Here is a 19,418-nt window from a genome sequence, read left to right as displayed (position 1 = left end):
AAAACAATAAAAATATATCTCATTAATTTGAAAATATATAAATTTAAGATAAATTTAATAAGACTGTTAATTATATGAATTCCTTAAAAAAAAAAAGACTGAATGGGTATATAATGAGAAAGGAAGGAAGATAGATTCCGTAGCTGTAAATGTAAGTAGATGATTGGGTGGATCGGACAGCGTGAAAAATAGCGCAAAATAAAATTTGATGAAAGTTTGAAGTCCGAAAATACAACATATAATTCATTTTAGAGTTCACTTAGCTACCTAGCTCGTTTGTCATTGGTGGGTCTTCTTCCGAAGGGAAAAACGTATTGGAATCTCTTCCAAAAACTGAGCAATTAACTCAAGGTGTTGCTGATGCTAACCTAGACTCAGGACAAGATGATGGTGAATGGGTGGTATATGCAAAGAAATCCAAGAATAGAGCCTGCGAAACCATGGAGTCCTCCAGTTCATAATTCTAGACCAACCGGAAATACAAAGATGGAGTTACTCGGAACGACGGGGGAGTTGGAAGGGCTTCTGGAAGAGTCCCAAAATGTTAACTTCAAGACACCTGCTGGCAGAGGAAATGTGTTATGAACCCAGATGATAGTCCTAGAATTCGAGGACTAGGGGCCTCCCAAGAGAGAAAAGGGAAAGGAACTTGTATTATTTTCTTCAATGCCTCTTTTACTCAGTACATAGGTGCTTATATAAAATGCTGTGATACAGAAGCAAATATCCAAAAGATAACAAAATAACAGAAAAGGGAAATCACAGGCAATTGGCATCCTAAGCTAGCCAATGCTACAAAGCCAACTCAGCAATCCTATAACAGAATTGGTTAAATGCAATTATCTAAATGCTCTCCTTCATAACAAAACGGAAGGTCATAATTAACTACAAGCGAATCTGAAAGCAACAATAATGTGACTTCAAATCCATTCATTCCACCTCCACTGGAGCATGGGTAGAATTGGCAATCTATATCTGGCTCCAAGCAGTCCAAGAGTGTTGACGATAGCCTGGTGAAGGGTGAAATTACCGACGAGTCCCCTGTGAAGAATGATAGTGTTGATGATGAAGGGGAGGAGGAGGAGGAGGAGGAGGAGGAGGGGTTTGATGCTATGGAAGATACCGATGATGATCTAATGAGTGATGATTATGATTCGGATACTAGTCAAAAGAGCCACGAGACTCGTAAGAAGAGCAAATGTTTTAAGGATTTCTTTGAGAACTTGGATAGCCTATCTATTGAAAAGATCAATGAACCAGAAAGGCAATGGCACAGTCCAGCTTGTTGAGGTGGTCCTGGTGCTATTGATTGGTATAGAGGACTGCAGCCTCTGATTACTCATGGCAAAACAAAGGGGTCAAAAAAGGTGAAGATCCATAGGGAGTTTGCTGCGCTTTTGGAAGTGGAACTGCGCAGAAGAGGTACTTCAGTAATTCCACCTGGGGAAGTATTTGGTAAGTGGAAAGGTTTAAAAGATGAGAAAGATCATGAAATAGTTTGGCCTCCGATGGTTGTCATTCAGAATACAAGGCTTGAACAGGATTAAAATGACAAGGTATGAGTATTTTTTTCTTTTTTGCATCAAATGATGAATAATTAGTGATAATAATAGATTGTTTTTATTATAACCTCTCGTGTTAATGCCGCAAAACATTCTTAATTTTCCTAAACTATTTCTGGATTTTGTGTTACATCCTGATTTTCTTCTTTGTATTCAGACGGTGGTGGTTATTTGGTTCTAGGTGGCTGTTATTTAGAATCATTGTTTTTTTTTCTTTTTCTTTGAATATGAGTTAAGCCAATGCATTTTTGGCAGGAACTATAAGAAAAGTGATTTGAGAAACTTGACTTTGCTTGACTTTTCTGTTATTTTTTTTTAAGTTATTTTTTTTTGTTCTTTCTAAACTTTTCATGATTTTTAAAATTGAATCACAATTACATACTGTTATGGGACATCGTTTTGAAATGATCAAAAACAGTTTTTCGAAAGAGACAACAAAAAGCCAGATCCTAGAGATTCTCTGTCCCAACCAGAAATCGTTAACTACATTCACTTCCAACAGGCCTCTCTCCTTCCCTTTGACACTTTTTATTCTTTCTCTTCCTTTCCCTTTCTTTCTTAACTTGTTTTCTTCTTTGGATATTAACATACAAGAACGCACCTGCATTGTTTTACCTACCACGCAAAATAGAAACAGTGTGGTTTAATATTGGTGTCCATTGCTAGTTTGTGTTAGTTTCTGCTTCATTTCTCCCAATTTAATGGTTCAATTTTATATCGAATTTGTATCAAAAGAGAAAATCGAAGCCAATTATTTTGTTGGACAAAACTAGCAGTTTCTTAGGTGTTTTGATGTTGTTCTCCAAGTAGAATTAAGTTTCACCTCGAGAACTTGCGCAGACAATCGATGTGAAACTTCAATTCTAATTAAAACACGTAAGAATTGTATCAAAGATTTCTCCTTTTTGATCAGTTCGAGTTCTGTTTCCAGTCCATCCTGAATGTTTGCTCAAATTTCAGCTGCATAGGATTAATAGTTTTACGATGTTGTGAAATTTTATGGAGTGCATTTTTTTCAAGCTGGAGCCATAGAGAAATTAAATCATTGTACGCACGCACATAACATTTTTTTAAAAACATAAAAATAACATTATTTGGAGGTAAACAAAAAAGGTTAAAAGTTAGTCTGTGCTCCCTGCCTAAATTTATGGGTTATCAATCTCAGTCAATAAATGAGAGATCAGAGAGAGATAAAAAGACAGGCAAGTCCAACTCCAAGACCTTAAGAGTCAATGAGAAACAGGTAAACCAGGTAATAGACAGTTAGGCATAAAGTGTTTTGAGCTGCAAAATCTCATCCACATCCTATTAAAAGAAAGACACAATTCACCATTTTCTTGACTTGTTGGGTCAATAAATGCCAACCCTCCACCTAGAACATTATTGGGGGACATTTGTAAGTAGAGGATATTCACATACATGTCCCGTGTTTATGGACACAGCTCGTAAGAAATCCTCTTAATCTAACTTGTTAGCCATACCCCATTCTCAGAATTATTTGATATGACATGCTTTGGACAGGGCAGAAAACATTTAGCTTTTCTCATTCTGAAAGGAGATGATGTGGGTCATCATGAGTCATCAAATTATTTAAGTCTGCATATGTTCACAGCCCTCAGCTACAATAGGTCTATCCATGGTTCTCCAATCATACACATATAATTTCTTCGTTTAGCGTCTTTTTTCATAAGATAAAACTCTTTGCTAATGTGGTTTTTTCTTTTCTTTTTTGGCTGAGATTGCAAAAGTTCTGCAAATAACTATTGATCAAAACATACCATACGAATGGTATTTGTCAATTTCATGTGTTACCCCATGGATCATTTTGTATCTGATTTCCACCTTCTATTGGATGCAAGTTTGCTTACAATTTGAGTTTAATTTACAGGCATGCACTGTCAATGTAATCATTATTATACTGTCGAACCAATTAATAGTCATTCTTATTCTGACTTTTAAAGTAGTTATTTTAAAAGCCAACAGACTTATCATATATGACAGTTTATGATTGAATAACAGAGTAAATTTCATATATTATTCATTCTTGTTAGGATCATCAATCATGATCAATATTATTGCAGGTGATATGCTAAGCGATCTGTAAATCTGATTGTCAAATGTAGTGAGTGATGAGAATGGAGAAGCCACCAATCCACGGTGCAGCAGCATCAGATTGCAAACCACTAACCACCTTTGTTCAGACAAACTCAGATGCATTCAGGGAAGTAGTACAACGTTTAACAGGTCCCTCAGAAGCAAGTGCAGCAAAAGAAGGAGATGCAACAAAGGTTGCAACTGTGAAAAGGAACACATCAAAACTTCATGAGAGAAAAAAATACATGAAGCCAAAACTTGAGATTGTTAAACCCACTTTTAATTATAGAACAGGTGCAAGTTTTCCTCCAAGCCCTGGATCAGGGAGTTCAAGCCTTCTTCCAAGCCCCACCACCCCTTCAACACTGTTCTCTCAGTTGAAAATTAATTTGGAAGATGAAAAGAAAGAAGAGTCAGTGAACACAGCAGAAGAAGAAGAGGAGAAAGCAATCAAAGAGAGGAGATTTTATTTGCATCCATCACCAAGGGCTAAACCAGGTTATACTGAGCCAGAGTTGCTTAATTTGTTTCCTCTGGCATCTCGTAATGCAAGTGAGAAAGTATAATTTTGACCATCTGTGACATGCTACTCTGTTATGTTCAGCATGATTATCATATACCAATGTATGGGAGGCAATAGTACTTCGAGTAAGTGAAAATATGTAATATATGCCTCCTTCTATTTATTTATTACCAATTTGTAATACATGCTATTTTGAGGAGAGTTACTTAAGTACTATCTTCACTTCAAGGTTCCAGAACAATTGCTCATATAGTTTTTTATTATTGTAAAAAAAAAATTCTTATAATGATTAGAACTTATAAGTGATATTAAAGGATAAAATTTAGCTAAAATATCTTAGATATGTTTTATATTGATTTTTAATTAAATTAGAGTTTGATTTTAGTAATTAACGCTGATATTTAATGTAGAGTTTTATCATGAATTATCAAGGAAAAACTTTAAATAATAATAATAATAATAATAATAATAATAATAATAATAATAATAATAATAATAATAATAATAATAATAATAATAATAATAAAGTATTAAACAAATGTGAAAACAAGGCTCTTTCTTAATTTGCAACCAAAATAAAAATCTAAGTTCTACTTTTCGTTGGATTTTATTTGAGATGTTTAATTTTTTTGAGTCCTTTTAATGAGTGTCATGAGAACATTAAATATTAAATATTAATTAAGGAATTAATAGAAAAAATGCATATTAAAAATACAGAGAAGATATATTGAATATTACAATGAAATATGTTGATAGCATTTATCATATAGTTTTAAGGACACTCGTTAATAATTTTTATATTTTTTTTTAATTTTAAGTACAACAAAATTTGAGCACAAGTTTAATAACTAGGCCTGAGTATATTTAGACTTGTGAATGCTCCGTTTAACTTACCTATTGAGCATATTAGGATTATGGTTATTGTATTTTTCATTCCAACTATTTCATTTAACATCTTTTATTGTATTTTGAAAAATCTATTCTAAAATAAATTTATATTTCAGGATGGGTTTTTTAAAATATGATAGAAGGTGTATGATGTAATAGTAGGAATACAGGAAATAAATGGCTATGACTATGTAATATGAAGTTATATTTAAATACAATTTGTTTTGGCAATTTATTTAACCCGTGAGTTATAAAGTTGATGTAAAACAATTATAAGAGGAATGTTACTATTGGCCCTTACCACAATTGCTCTTAACCCATACAAAACTTTAACCCTTCTAGAAAAGATCATTTTATCCCTCTCTTCAAATACTTTACCCCTACTTCTTCCTCCTGACCTCTTACTTGTGTCCTCCTTCTGACAGTCAACCACAAATTACATAGCAGCTGCTCTAGGAAAATACATTGGTCTGTTACCATTTAATTTGATGTTTTTCTTTGAGGTGAAATAAGTATAACTAAATGATGAGAAATGTTATAAGCTCATATCATGGAAGATAACATTGACCATGCTGTGGGTATTGCAAACCAATTAAATTAGGTTTTATCACTGTCTGACTGAGGCTGAACAATGAAGTTGGTTAGTATAGACTATAGAGTGAAGTGAACCAAAAATCCATAAGGAACATATTTTGCCATGTCATCATTAACAATCATTATGACAATAAATCAACCTAATTTTGTTAATTCAGTGATGAATCACTCTAAATATAATCAAACTAATTTTGACAATCTATTGTAGCTTGTACAAAATGGTTGGATTTGTTTTTGGAGTTATTTTTTTTTCTTCTATGTGGTTTGTTTTCTTCTCTGTTTTGAGTGAAAATGGATGGGAGGTGGGTTCCGATTCTTCGTTGAATTTTTATTTTGAGAAGAAATTAATAGAATTTCTGTTTTGACTTTGGTAGATTTTTTCTTAATTGGAATAGAATTCCCTACACAGTTAGCTTGTCTGATGTAACATTGGTCCTTTACTTTTTTGGTTTCATGGTCCATGTGAATCTTTTATGTTTATACTGTAACTGCTATGTGACTAGTATGTGTTATTTGAAGATACTAAGCTCATAATTACTACCATTAATTGAACTCTTAATGTATAGAAGTTTGAAACTATTTATTGCCTTTGGGTATCCCCGAAGCATAAGTGGCTTATCATTATTATTCACATCACTCAAGGTTAATGATGTTTGATATGGCTCTGATTTTTATTACATGTCTCTAATTCTACTTGTGTCTGTTTATGCCGACAGTCAATCATTTGTAACTAAGAAAATTTCAGAAAAGGTTGAAGGACAATTGTCAAAATCTCAGAATTTCTTCTGTGCTAGCATGTTAGCTTTCTCACACCATCTTTTTGATAAATGTAAATGCAAGGGTACAGGGGCTATTTTGATAAAGATTTACACCTTACTACTTAAATTGAATTACATGTTTCAAGCCAACAATTTTCAATGATTGATTATGACAGCTGGAAAGTCCCTTTGAGCATTAACTTACTTTAGACTAGATAGTTTGGAATTCCATAGAGATAGTAACTTTGTAGTCTTTTTAACACATGGTTTTGTGTAAGTTATCTGTGTGCTCACTGCTTAAGTAATCATTTTTGTGTTTTCTACAACTGATGAGAACAATGGATTGGGGGTTTGCTGCAAGCATGTCATTTAAATATTCTTGATCTTCAAGCCATAAGTTGTTGTTAAACTTAGATGGTACTATGATAAACTACATTTGGGTACTTCATGATTATTATTTCCTATCAACCAAATTGAAGGACTAGATTAGATTAAGTTTGTCAAATGGATAGAGCATTGAAATACTATTTTTTAAGAACTGACGAACCTTTTATCACTGCCAAGAAAATACCTTGATAAAAAATCTGCATGGCATTCACGGTTATTTTTCTCCTTATTTTCTTCACGAAGCTTACTGCCTCCAAGAAAACAAAAGCATGGAGATTTTAATTTCTCTAATTTTGGGTCGAAATTAGGAAAAGTGGGTGTCCCACAGCATTTGTAAGTCGTTTTTTTTTTCGGTATTAGTCATTTTCTTCTTTCATGTGATCCATCATTGATGATGAGTGAGGACAACTACTGCAAGTGAAAGAAGGTAATGATTGTATGTGATCCATCATTGATGCTCAGTTATATTATACTATAGTGAATAAGATATTATATACAATGAGAGAGAGAGAAATTTCATTTGAGTAATAGTCCATTATTACTGATTAATAATGTGTTTGAATAGAAGAAAAGAAAGAGGGAAGTGAAAACATGGATAATAATATAATTTTTTCTCTTGTTTAGTTTAGAAGAAAAGAAAATTCCTCCTTTATTTTTCCTTTCACCCTGTCAAACAGACCCTGAAATTAAATGGGGCATGATATAAACTATAAAGGAGCTGCAATTCGTTGTATGGACCATTTCATTTTTTCATGGACCTCATCCAGATCAAGATGAAAAACTTTCCAGGAAAGATGGGTCTATAATTTAAAAGATACGCAAAATTTGGTCAAGCAACTACAAACAACGTAGAAATTTACTAAATTAATATTTGGTCAATTTTGTCTCCAAGTAATTATTACTTAAAGTAGCCCTCAATAACTTGATTGGACCCATTGTCTACTAATCCAAGAGCATCTCTTAAATTTAGTGTTTTTCTCATAGTTCGCCTCCCAATTCCTCCATTGCCTTTTCTCATCATGGCAGCAAATTCCCCATAATCTATTTGCCCATCCTGCACCACAAACCTTCCATTAATACCCCCAACAAAAAATTTGACACCGACGGAGACATTACAAGATGAAATTTGATGATCTTATGCCTCATTACAAGAAAACTTACAATGACAAGACATAGAATGATACTTACGTTATCTTGATCAATTTCCTTGATCATGTCGTCAATATGGATATCATCTAAACCAAAGTCCTTACAAGCTTGTTGTATCTCATCAAGGGTTATGTAACCACTGCCATCTTTGTCAAAATAGGAGAAGGCCGACACTAGGTTTTCCTCTCTCTCCAGCTTATTTAAATGGACAGTGGCAGCAATGAATTCACCATAATCAATTGTCCCACTTTTATCAATATCCGCCTGCCATTGCCAAATAAGATCTTATGTTAAAAAATTAAAGGCAAAGCATCATATATCAAGAAAATGAACATAATTTACCAAAAAGAAAATGCTAATAACAGACACTTTTCAAAATACTCTTTTGTTAGATGAAATTCATGTGATCCTTATTTGGGTCAACCCACATAGATTTCACCTAATGATAGTATGTTGAGGAGTATTACACTGTTATTAGCATTCCTAAAAAAATCTTACAGCATCCATAAGATCCTTGATTTCAGACTCCATAAGTTCAGATCCTACTCGCTTCAAACCATCTTTTAACTCATCAAACGTTATGGTTCCACTGTTGTCTGTGTCAATCATCTTGAATAACTCTTTCAGTCCACCAATTTCTTCTTCAGATAGCCTCTCAGCAATAACCTAAGATCAAGCAAGCAAAACTGTAATTGTTTTGGTATTAGGATGACATTCACATGACTCACATATGGATCACATTCAATTTCTTGTTTCCAGGAAGACTTTATGAACTCCGATGTTTAACGAACCAGAGACAACATAATGATGCTCGAAGTTAAGGCTAAGGTTGGAAAGTATTTCATTTCTGCAGATTAGCATTAATTTAATAGAAAACTTGGCATAGGAACAATGAGGGAAAATGACAATTTTAACAAGGAATGTAAATGAACTTCTTTCAAATTATATTTGTTAGATTTCCGACCTTGGTATTCTCTACTTGAAGCAACCAAAACTTGCATGAAAAGAATGGTTCAAGTTCTTTCAGAGCTGAACTGAAATTAAGAAATTAAACAAAAAAAAAAAAATCATCTAAATGATCTTATAATAAGGATGAGGCTGCCTCATGGTCCATATCCAACACTCGAACAAAATAGACTTCACAAGTCAAACCAGAGAACCAAAATTAAGAAACAGAATCCAAAAGCACGTGTATAACAAGAATCTATATAAAGTAAAAATCAGCCTTTATATCAATGAAATATATCTAACCAATGATAGCTGTTGAGAAATCCATTTCTAGTAATAAATATGCATATGAAGACACACAACTGAGAACTCATGGAAGCAAACTTGTTACTAAAATATCCAATTCTATATTTAATTTCCCTGTTTCCTCATTATCTCTTAGGATGAATAATTATATTTCCTTATCTGATTATAATTTGTTTCTCAAATTAGTTAGGATTTTGGTTAAAATAAATAATGATTGGTACTCTAGGTTTTATAAACATATAACATAACTTCAATACATTGAAATACATCTTCGTCATTAACAATTTATTATTTCATTCTCTTTTATCTCTTTTCCTCCCTCAATATCTAAAATCTCATAATATTCAACAAGCACAAAGAAATTATCTAGACTTGGTAAAAAGTTCTAAAGAAGCCTTACACGCAATGCCATCTTTTTCAATTTATTCATGGCAGAGAATTGTTTCAGACGTGATAAAACTGCAGAATCAAGAGGTTTATCAGGTGCAATGTTGTCATCAACAATCCATGGGTGGCCTGACATAGAAAGACATCTTACAGCTGTTAAGCCATTCTAAGAATTGTTTGTACTTAGTAGTTTGTAGTAAACTAGTTTTTGGAGTTCAAGAGACTTACGGAGTACTTCATGTGCTGTAAGCCTTGTTTTTGGATTTTGATCAAGCATTTTCCGAATTAGATCCTTGGCACTGTCTGAAATGCTAGGCCAAGGCTCAGAATGAAAATCAAGTTTTCCTAGTAAAATCTGTCGGAAGATCCCCGGTTCAGATTCTGAAGGTAATAATATGCAGATCAGTAATATCAATGAAGAAACCACAAATATGATGATAATTGAACATATAAATAGCAAATAATTACCGGCCCAAAATGGTGGCACCCCACTTAATAAGATGTACAGAATAACCCCTGCACTCCAAACATCTGATTCAGGTCCATAGAGCTTGCGCAAGACCTCTGGTGCGACATAGTATGGGCTCCCGACAACATCACAAAAGGATTCACCTGAAAAGTATCTTAAGGTGTTAGGCGTAGGGGCATATACAGCTAGCATGTAAGCATTTCCAGTTGATCCAACAAAGGTAGAAAAATAGAGTTGTAACAGTAAGATGAGACTGCATAACTTGTACTTAAATTTTAAATAGCCGAGTATAGGTTCCACATGATAATCAGTGGCACATATATAGCTATTGTATAGCAGATAGAAAAGGAAAAGAGTCATGCGTTAAGACACCAAAACAATGGAAGAAAATGTTGGAATTAAAAAGTTATCCATTAGAGCTCCCTTTCCTTGTTTTTTATTTTACCCATTTTAACCCTGCACAGATAAACTAATCCAGTTCATTCTCACACAACACCAAGCCTAATCTAGAAAATCCCTTGGGTGAGAGGTAAAAAATTGTGATTTAAGGGCTGACATCTATCTCCCTACAGATGATTAATTAGAAATAAAAAGAAAAGAAACCCACCAGGCTTGTAAAAAACAGACAAGCCGAAATCGGTGGCCTTAAGCTTAGCATCCTCATCAATGGTATCAAACAAGAAATTCTCAGGCTTAAGGTCCCTATGCATGACCCCTAGCGAGTGACACGCCTCAACAACCTCAACAATCGTCTTTATCAACCTCGCCGCCTGTCTCTCGCTGTAGTGTCCCTTCTGCACGATCCTGTCAAACAACTCTCCACCCTCGCACAACTCCATGACCAGGTGCACGGCCGTGGAATCCTCGTACGTCCCTTCGATGCGGACAACGTTGGCGTGTTCCGACAAGTGGTGCATTATCTGAATCTCCCGCCACACGTCCTCGTAGTCCTCCTTGCACAGCAGCTTCCGCTTCGGAATCGACTTGCACGCGAACTTCCCACCACTCGCACGGCGCGTGCACTCGAAGGTGGTCCCGAATTGGCCCTGCCCGAGCTTCCGCCCAACCTCGTACACCTCACGGATGTTCTGCGTGCGCTGCGGGAGAACCCACGCCGCCTTCAGAGTCACCACGTTTGTTGTTGTCGAACTCGAACTAGATTTCGCAGCCATTCTTGTTGTCGAAAAAGGAAAGGAGATTGTATTGTATCAGCCTATCAGGTGGTGGTTAATTGGTGTTTTCTTCTCTCTCCTTGGAAGACGCCATGAATGTTTTTGATTGCTCTCTCTCAACAAATTAACAGCCAACAACAAGCTCAAGGTAACTATGGGCTGGTCACGTTAGACTTTGAATTGAATGAAGGACATGTTCTGCTATTATTAATCAATAAAATAAAATAAAAAAGCTCTATTTGTCTAAAAATTATACAAGAAAACACGTTTAGAAAGTATATGTTAAGGAGGTATCTTCGTGGAGCTAGCCACTTTTACTCTTCCAAGGTGTATTTTCTTTGGGGCACTTGTAATTGATGTTACATGCCTCATTTTCTTAAAATGTTTTTAAATGAATATAAATATATTTAATTATGTATTAGTCACTGTCACTAGTTTTTTAAAATGGAAAAGATACTCAATTTTTTTTTTATTCTGGAAGAAAAACTCGCGACGGACATGAATTCTAAAGAAGTCTACAAAGTACAGAGTGTTGAGAGAGAAAAAAATGTACCAAGACATACTTAAACCTTATCCTTTTATCAAAGACCCCATATTTTCAATTAATAAGCTGTTGGTGTCACTTTTTTCTTCTTTTATATTATCTTAATTAATGACGCATGCAAACCGTAGGTGAGAATTTTAAACTTCTTTTGAAAGAGCCATCATAACTCTCCCATACCTCGACGAGCTACCCTGTACCTGGTAGATAAAAACATTTTAAGCTTGTTTTTGATAGATTACCACATGAAAAGTAACCATGAAATTATTCAATTATTATTTAATGTTTGCTCACATGAGAAGAAAAAACACATGATAGAGACAATTTTTTCTGTTTTCTTCATATGATAATATAATACAATTTTTACATTTTATTCAATGTCAACTTGAGATAAATATCAAGCAAAAGAGTTTTGATATCATAATAATTTAATTCAGGTTGGATTGCACAACAAAGAACAACAAACTCAACCTAACCATATATATTTGATTGAATTAGATATAAAATTAGATCAAACACAACTCAATATTAATCATTTATATTCTTAATTAGATTGAATTATATTTAAATTTTATAAAAAAATTATAATAATTGAATTGAATGATTTTTGTCGTTGAAATTGATTTAGTCCAATCCATAAACACCCTGTTTATTTAGGTAGTGTATTTCTTGCCCAAAGAAAGTATATGACCTCTTCTTTTCCGGCTCACCCAAAGAAAGAATAAAAAAATAAGTTAGAGGGACTAATGATAATTATAATAGGAGTCAGAATTATTATTTTTCTATACGCGAGTGCATGTAAAATCAGAAGAATCACATGACCTCGAAAGAGGTTGAAAAGGACTGTAGAATGCAATTGATCACGTGTGTGACTGAATGAACGAGTACAAATGTTTATACTTTATAGTTACGACAAAGTCTTCTAACGAATCCAATGGAGGGGCTTTTCTAAGAGGCAGTATTTTGTTGATTTGTGCACTCAGTCACGTGCCATTCATCTCTTTGCCATTATCGCTACGCTATTCATATGCTCAAAACTTCAAATAAAGTAATGACATAAACAGTTTTTTTTACTTACTTTCTACAACTTGGCCAATTTACAATTTAAGTATGCATTATGCCATGATGGGCAATTTTGTTTTTAGAGGGATATCCACTTTAACTCTCTAGACTCTAGAGTAATATTTTTTCTACGCACGTGAGTCCACCTGCCGCCATTGGGTCAGGTATTCATAATTCAAGGATAATAAATAGTAACGATACTAATAATTTATGTATGATCTATCCTTAAAAAACGAGATATGAGAATAATTTTAAGTTATAGTAAGGCTTTTCAATATTTTCATTCTATATTTTTTTAAGACATAATCATCAAGAAAATCCAATTCACTTGCGTCCCCTTATCCTGAAAGTTTCGTGTTTGTTTGACAGACACTTTTGATTTTTTTTACTGGAGACAGACACTCTCAATCAATCTCTTTCAATTTGATATAAATCTAAATAAATTAATTTTAAGGTACTAAATACTAATGGACTAATGGAGAGTTTGGATAGTTTTGTGGAGGACCTATGTTAGTGTGCAAATGCACCCTCACTTTGAAAAAAATATAACTATATACCTAAAGTTCTTTTTTTTTTTTTTTTGTATTTTGCCTCCTATTTATACATATATTTGAATCTATTGTCTCCAATTTCTCACTCTATTGTCAAATTGTCTCCAATAGTTTGAATGAGAATAATTTGTGGTTAATGGTTTGGTTAACCACCTTCTCAAAAAAAAAAAAAACAAAGAGAAAAAGCAATTCTACAAAGGAAAGCTTGAAATGCAGGTTGAAGGCCGTATTAACCTGGAGTATTAATTTAGATGCTACCTCTAATTCCTAAAGCAGGATATATAAATTTTTATTTTACTTTTCACATGTCTCCTTCAAAGGCAATAATCTTATTTGAGGCACCATGGGACATTAAATTTGAACACTTCTTTAAGTAGAATTCAAACCTTGATTAATCACATTATAAAAGACTAATTCCTCCTGCTAAACTGAATCCGTTAGTAAAATTTTAATGAGTTTACACCATCATAAATCTTACACCATCAACCAATAATCATTGACTTTTACATAATTATTATAAAAGTAAATAAACTTATAATATATATATATAAATAATCATGTGAAAAAACATTTACACTGCTATATTATTCATTCAATTTTACTTGGTAAAAACAAATGTTAAAAACTGCGTCGAGGGATTAAGTACGTACCATCAGCTACATTGTGTCATCAAAATAAAGCATAAGTTAATTGTTAATAACACCCGAAAGATCAGATGTACTGTAGAAATTTTACAGATAGCAACTTATCCCCCAAATAAGGTTTAAGCACATTTTCATGACTTACTCGAGCTAAAATGTTTAATAAAAAACTACCAGAAGAGCTACCAAAAGGAGCTTAATTTTTTACTTAACAAAACTAGAAAAATTGTCACTGAATAACAGCCCTACCATTGACCTAGTGACCTACCTTAAAACCAATTGTATTGTAAAAGGCCAGGGAAGAATATCAACAATTTGAAGCTCACTGTGGGTGACATTCTATTTGTGGTTGGAAAAGGATTTCACTTCCCCATAAGATTGTTAACACTGTACAATATCTAAACTCTACACTCTATGAGAGTAGCAAAAGAAAATGGTAATAAATTAGAATCCTTAAGTTAGGATTGATACTTCGATTCGATGTAGAGTCTATTTCATTGTCAGCATGCCATATACAGTATTTGCTATCTGCAATAACTGCTGCTCCATTTTATCCCTCGATGTAAATAATTCCATGATCATTTCCTGTAAGAAAAATATTATACGATGATTATTAAACTGAAAAATATAAAAATTGAGAAAATATTATACACACACATGTAATACTATTGACACCACCTGATACAATATCAATGAATTGTCAAGGTCTGACTTTGAATTAACAGTCATAGAAGAATCAGGGGTCACATTAGGTTGATCTTCCTTTATCTTTGGCACCAACTCCAGCAAATTGCTATAATCATGAGAGAAAAATGAGAGGGTTACTGAAAGAACAAAAGCAACATTTTTTCCTCCTTTATCTTTTTTGCCCTGAAAGGGAGCATGAAATGGTTTTAAAGAATATAATTTTACTTGGATTACCTATTCATGTTAGTCAGTTCTACACATTGCAGCTGAGTTGGTAGGGTTGAGTTCAGATCTTGAAGTACAACCTCTTTTGGAACATTAAGCAGCTCCAGGTTGAGTTCATTTCCCTGAATATTGTCTGTGTTGGTGCTTCCTAGCCAATCCTCCCAACTTACTGGAGGATAACTTGAAGTGGTGTCTTCTCTCAATTTTTGCACATCACTCAATTTATTGGTTATTTCTATTAGCTGTTGCTCAACTTTAGTTTTCCAAATCAACATGTTTTCATGCATGCCCTGTCAACATGTAAAGCTACAGTAAGCCATATAATACATTCAACATAATATGAATCCCATTAAGGCCTAAATAAATAAAAAGTGCTCCACCTCCCCCCCCCCCCCCCCCAAAAAAAAAAAAGTTACACAATTATTAATTAAGGAGGTACATTAAAAATAAAGAACTATTAACAAGATCTATATTCTTGAAGAGTGAAAAAGTGCAGAAATAAACTTGCTTAGATACCTGCACACCCTTCAAAGAAGTCATAATCTCAGTTACACGCTGCTCAGTCATAGCTTTCCAATTCACAAAACTTTTCTGTGTCTCCTATCAAGAAATATCAAAATAAAAGTTCATAAATTTCTATTCAAGATAGCAAACCATTGAATTATTAAATTATTCACCTCCATCAAGCACATTTCACTTTTTTCTTGCTTCTTGGCAATGAGCTCTTGCATGTCTCTGCTATGCAAATTAACTCATTAAAACTGAACATATAATAGTAAGCATACAAAATTATTTATGAAATTTGAGTTTCCAAGTTCAATACTTCTTCATCTGGGCCATTTCAATTTTAAGCATTTTCAGTTCACCAATATAAGGGTCTTGCACCCCAGTCTCCTGGCGAATCTCATCCAAATTAGCACTCTCCAACCAATACTCCATGATTCCCTTGGTGTTGAAACATCGACGGAACCGCTCAGTTCCTCCAGGTGCCACTTTACCATCAATGTGCTTCAGTAAGTGGTCTAACAGTCCAGTATCACCAATGTGTTTACGGGCAGCCATTCTTAGTGCAGGTCGGGTAATTGGATTTTCAAAAGTTGCACCTTCGCCCTTTAAGACCTCCCACATGCTTTGCTGAGCCAACTCATACCTACATTGCATTAGGTTACTGTCTCAACTTAATATATGTTAGAAGATAGTAACAAGTAACAACACAGAAAGAATATCATAAATCATTTACCTCTTAGCTGACCATCTGTCTATGCTTTCACACTTTGTTTTAGGTGTGCCACTACTTTGCCTTGCACACATATCTGCTTTGATCTCTCTAAGACGATTAAGGCTAAGGCGTTTTCTTTTCTTAAAATTTGGCATGAAGATAGGTTTAACTTCAACGATTTCTTCTTTATCTTTTGATCCTTCTACCGTAGGAATACTGGAAGAAAGTCTACTTCCATATTCCTCAAGCTGACCAATGAACCTGACTTGATGACAAACATCCAAATGAGCCATCCCTGCAGCTCTCAGTTAAACTCTCTTAAGTGCTCTGTTGGTCCTTCACAACTTCTGTAAACTATATCAGCTGCATTCCTGCATTAAAATAACAATTCTTTTAATCAAATATTCCAGAAAATATGAACCCAATATTTGCATCATAGCATTATCATTTAAAAGTTCAACAAAAGAATCAAGTGGAACCAAAAATGCTTGGAGCAATGGCATTACCTTGATGTCTAATATTATACCCAATGGAACACAGTAAGCCATATAATGTAATTATAAAATTCAATTCAATTCAGTATGAAGCAGAAAAGGAAATACAGGATGACAATTCAATTCATGGATTGAAGTCAGACAGTTACAACTAACTCTGAGTCCTGACTAATATAACTAGGCTTGTAAGTCAGTGGCTGAGTACCTAATGTTTTTTTTTTAACTGCGAAAATAATATATATATTAAACGATAACTAGTACCAGAGGTACTACAAGATAACACAGGAGAGAAGATCTCCTGAAACAGAAAACAAAAACAGCATTACATCTGCCCGACAAGAAACCACCAGAAGCCCAACCCTACAGACCACACTCTAATTAAAAGCCATAGACATAGCAGAGGACCATTGATGGAAAGGAACATTAAAATCCTTTTCCCACCCCCTCAGCCAGGACCAAGTGAGAAAATTTGTATTATCCACCAACTTCGAGATGTGAAAAGGCTGATTCTGAAAGATCATATCATTTCTGAGCTTCCATATTGACCTTGTAGCTGCTATCCACCATATTTTCCATCTTCTATTGGTAACCTTCGAGCCTGCTATGGCTGAGTGCTGGAGGAAATTATCCATCGGCCTACAATGGAGAACTCTGTCTTCCCTAACCCAGGAATTAAATTCCCACCACAAAGGCAAAACTTTTTGACATGTGAAAAACAGATAAGAGGCAGATTCAGATTTGCTTTGACAGAAGGGACAAAGGTCATTGTCAATCTCAACTTGTCTCCTAGATAAGTTCTCCTTAGAGGGAAGCCTATCCCAAAGTAATCTCCAGGCAAAAGATAGAGCTCTAGGTGGGATTTTAATATCCCAAAGCTGACGGAAACCTAGACATTGATCCTTATTCATGGCTTCCGAAACTGTTCCTCCTCCTCCACTGCCACCTTTTTCTGTACACCTATCACCACTCATCCTCCAACTCCGGATTCTACTTCATTTTCTGTTCCGGTAACAGCTCCAACAACCTTCTCTCATCAAGTTACAGAGAAGCTCAATGACAAGAACTTTCTCTTATGGTGTCAACAAATTGAGCCAGTCAATAGCTCAATCATACTGCATGCATTTGGGTTCAAAGTTGTTGGAACGCAATAATACTGCAAGTAGTCGTCAGCATGCTTTTATGAATTGGTTGGCCTTGTGATTAGATTATTCAGGTAAATCAATGACATGGACTCAATTTCTCAAACTACAACAACTTTTCTGAATTATCTCTTCATCTTTTACAAAAGATGGCCAGTAAAATTAACAGAAATGTGAACCATACCCATAATGACCTTCGCACTACTTCCATGATAAGTCATGTTCCCAAACCCATATGCATAATGATTAGGAAGAGAAAGAGAAGGGATTACTCAAAGGAGTGTTCAAACTCCAAACAGATTCTTCAATATTTGCATTACATATTCAAAAAGGAAAATAGGTAAACAACCCCAATGACGATCAAGTGCTAAGTATTTCCAACAATCAAAACAGAAGGCTAAAAATAGAACGACCCGAGCAGTGAAAATTGGTTTAATTGAACAATAGAATTTTCAGCCACAAAATCATTCAAGAGGTTCATGGCTTATAAAATCAAACAGTAGAATACAGAACAAAAAACAACCACAGTCCACAACAATTAATATCTTAGGTTAAAAAAGAAAAGTTTGACTGAACAAAAACAAATTGGCATCGCTAGGAAATCAGGGAACGTAAATACCACAGAAAAGTCCAATCTAAACGGGAAATTACAGGAAAAAGAAAACCGATTCAAAGATAATGCACCCCAATCGCCGATTAAGAGTGCAATCAACAAGGAAACATCAGGAATGAAAGTGAATTGAGCGAATACGATGAAGAAGAAGGAAAAAAAGAAGGAAAAAGGGGTTTTACAGTGGCAAACCGAGGAGGAGAAGAGGCGGGCGGACACGGTGCGAAGAAAGCAAACCATCGACTTCTGAAGCTAGCGTTACTTCCAACGAATTACTAACATATGGCCACATACCTTTCTTTTCTCACTTTTTAAATACTGAAACTAAACCCTAACCGCCAAACCCCACAAAACCCTCGAATCATTAAAATTTTAAAAATTAAAAAAGTATTATGTAAAAAATCGAGACTGAGTTGATTTTTCATATCTTATTAAAAAGGTTTTGACTCAAACTCAAAAATAATAAAAATATATCTCGTCAATTTTATTGTTGGTTTTAACCTTTCACAATCACACGGCTGTGCTCGTTGGCCGCTTCTTGACCCCAGTCGCTTGCCCACTCAAAATGATATATATGACAACCCAATCACGGTGAATTGTCATCTATATTTTTGTTATGAATTCCCATTCTTCATCATTTTTCAAATAGTATTAGACAATAATTTTTTTATTATAACTTTACAATTAAGTTAAATTAAAATGAAAAAAAAGTCACATGAATAAGGAAAATGGGATAATTTTTTCTCATAAAAATACATTTAAAGAGATGTAAGATTGGTTTAATGATTAAAAAAATAAAAGAAAAAAAATTACAAATTCGACTCATTTTATTAATAAAAATTTAATAAACTAACAATTAATATTTACTTATAAAAAATATCATTCATCTGCTATAATCCTTTAACAAAATTACATTTTTAATACTTACATTTTTTTTTTGCCATCTCTTTGGTTGTGTTCATATATGCACACAAAGATAAAAGATCGAAGATGGAAATAAGACAGTGGAGTT

General features: G+C 34.1%; 3 protein-coding genes across 8 annotated transcripts; 1 reads left to right on the top strand and 2 right to left on the bottom strand.

The window, feature by feature from the left end:
• The first annotated feature begins 109 nt into the window (after positions 1-109).
• LOC100793117 (VQ motif-containing protein 31) lies at positions 110-4,389 on the top strand. 5 transcript variants are annotated; one of them, XM_006584616.4, is made up of 2 exons: positions 110-1,556; positions 3,686-4,389. In XM_006584616.4, exon 2 carries the CDS (start codon positions 3,692-3,694, stop codon positions 4,220-4,222), a length of 531 nt encoding a protein of 176 aa, XP_006584679.1. In that variant the 5' UTR covers positions 110-1,556; positions 3,686-3,691; the 3' UTR covers positions 4,223-4,389. The 5 variants fall into 5 exon arrangements, with proteins under 5 accessions (XP_006584679.1, XP_006584677.1, XP_040873799.1 ...); XM_006584614.4 differs by having other exon boundaries at positions 3,644-4,389; XM_041017865.1 differs by lacking the exon at positions 110-1,556 and adding an exon at positions 1,565-3,350 and having other exon boundaries at positions 3,644-4,389.
• Positions 4,390-7,509: 3,120 nt separating this feature from the next.
• On the bottom strand, positions 7,510-11,567 carry CDPK (Calcium-dependent protein kinase SK5). Of its 2 annotated transcripts, NM_001251588.3 has the most exons (7): positions 10,673-11,435; positions 10,065-10,208; positions 9,825-9,977; positions 9,610-9,725; positions 8,454-8,621; positions 7,995-8,219; positions 7,510-7,860 (listed from the first exon to the last, which is right to left on the bottom strand). In NM_001251588.3, the coding sequence occupies exons 1-7, from the start codon at positions 11,235-11,237 to the stop codon at positions 7,705-7,707; spliced, it is 1,527 nt and encodes a 508-aa protein (NP_001238517.2). In that variant the 5' UTR covers positions 11,238-11,435; the 3' UTR covers positions 7,510-7,704. The 2 variants fall into 2 exon arrangements, with proteins under 2 accessions (NP_001238517.2, XP_040873598.1); XM_041017664.1 differs by having other exon boundaries at positions 7,531-7,860; positions 9,825-10,208; positions 10,673-11,567.
• A 2,648-nt stretch (positions 11,568-14,215) lies between these two features.
• On the bottom strand, positions 14,216-18,949 carry LOC100792586 (protein DYAD). The gene is made up of 8 exons (XM_003532331.5): positions 18,589-18,949; positions 16,185-16,534; positions 15,768-16,094; positions 15,622-15,679; positions 15,461-15,544; positions 14,954-15,234; positions 14,711-14,825; positions 14,216-14,617 (listed from the first exon to the last, which is right to left on the bottom strand). The coding sequence occupies exons 2-8, from the start codon at positions 16,454-16,456 to the stop codon at positions 14,522-14,524; spliced, it is 1,233 nt and encodes a 410-aa protein (XP_003532379.1). The 5' UTR covers positions 16,457-16,534; positions 18,589-18,949; the 3' UTR covers positions 14,216-14,521.
• Between the last annotated feature and the right edge of the window lie 469 nt (positions 18,950-19,418).

Source organism: Glycine max, chromosome 8 (genome assembly GCF_000004515.6).
Source record: "Glycine max cultivar Williams 82 chromosome 8, Glycine_max_v4.0, whole genome shotgun sequence".
Taxonomy (NCBI): domain Eukaryota; kingdom Viridiplantae; phylum Streptophyta; class Magnoliopsida; order Fabales; family Fabaceae; genus Glycine; species Glycine max.
The sequence above is the reverse complement of the archived record's forward strand: the minus strand, read 5'-3'. Positions and strand labels throughout refer to the sequence as shown.

Coding starts and splice junctions, on each gene's coding strand:
- LOC100793117 (XM_006584616.4), top strand. CDS start 3,692: ATGAGAATGGAGAAGCCACCAATCCACGGTGCAGCAGCATCAGATTGC.
- LOC100792586 (XM_003532331.5), bottom strand. CDS start 16,456: ATGGCTCATTTGGATGTTTGTCATCAAGTCAGGTTCATTGGTCAGCTT. Junction 16,095..16,184: donor GACAGATGGTCAGCTAAGAG/GTAAATGATTTA, acceptor AATGCAATGTAG/GTATGAGTTGGCTCAGCAAA. Junction 15,545..15,621: donor GTGAAATGTGCTTGATGGAG/GTGAATAATTTA, acceptor ATTTCTTGATAG/GAGACACAGAAAAGTTTTGT.
- CDPK (XM_041017664.1), bottom strand. CDS start 11,237: ATGGCTGCGAAATCTAGTTCGAGTTCGACAACAACAAACGTGGTGACT. Junction 9,726..9,824: donor TACAGCACATGAAGTACTCC/GTAAGTCTCTTG, acceptor TTTCTATGTCAG/GCCACCCATGGATTGTTGAT. Junction 8,220..8,453: donor TCAAGGATCTTATGGATGCT/GTAAGATTTTTT, acceptor TGGCAATGGCAG/GCGGATATTGATAAAAGTGG.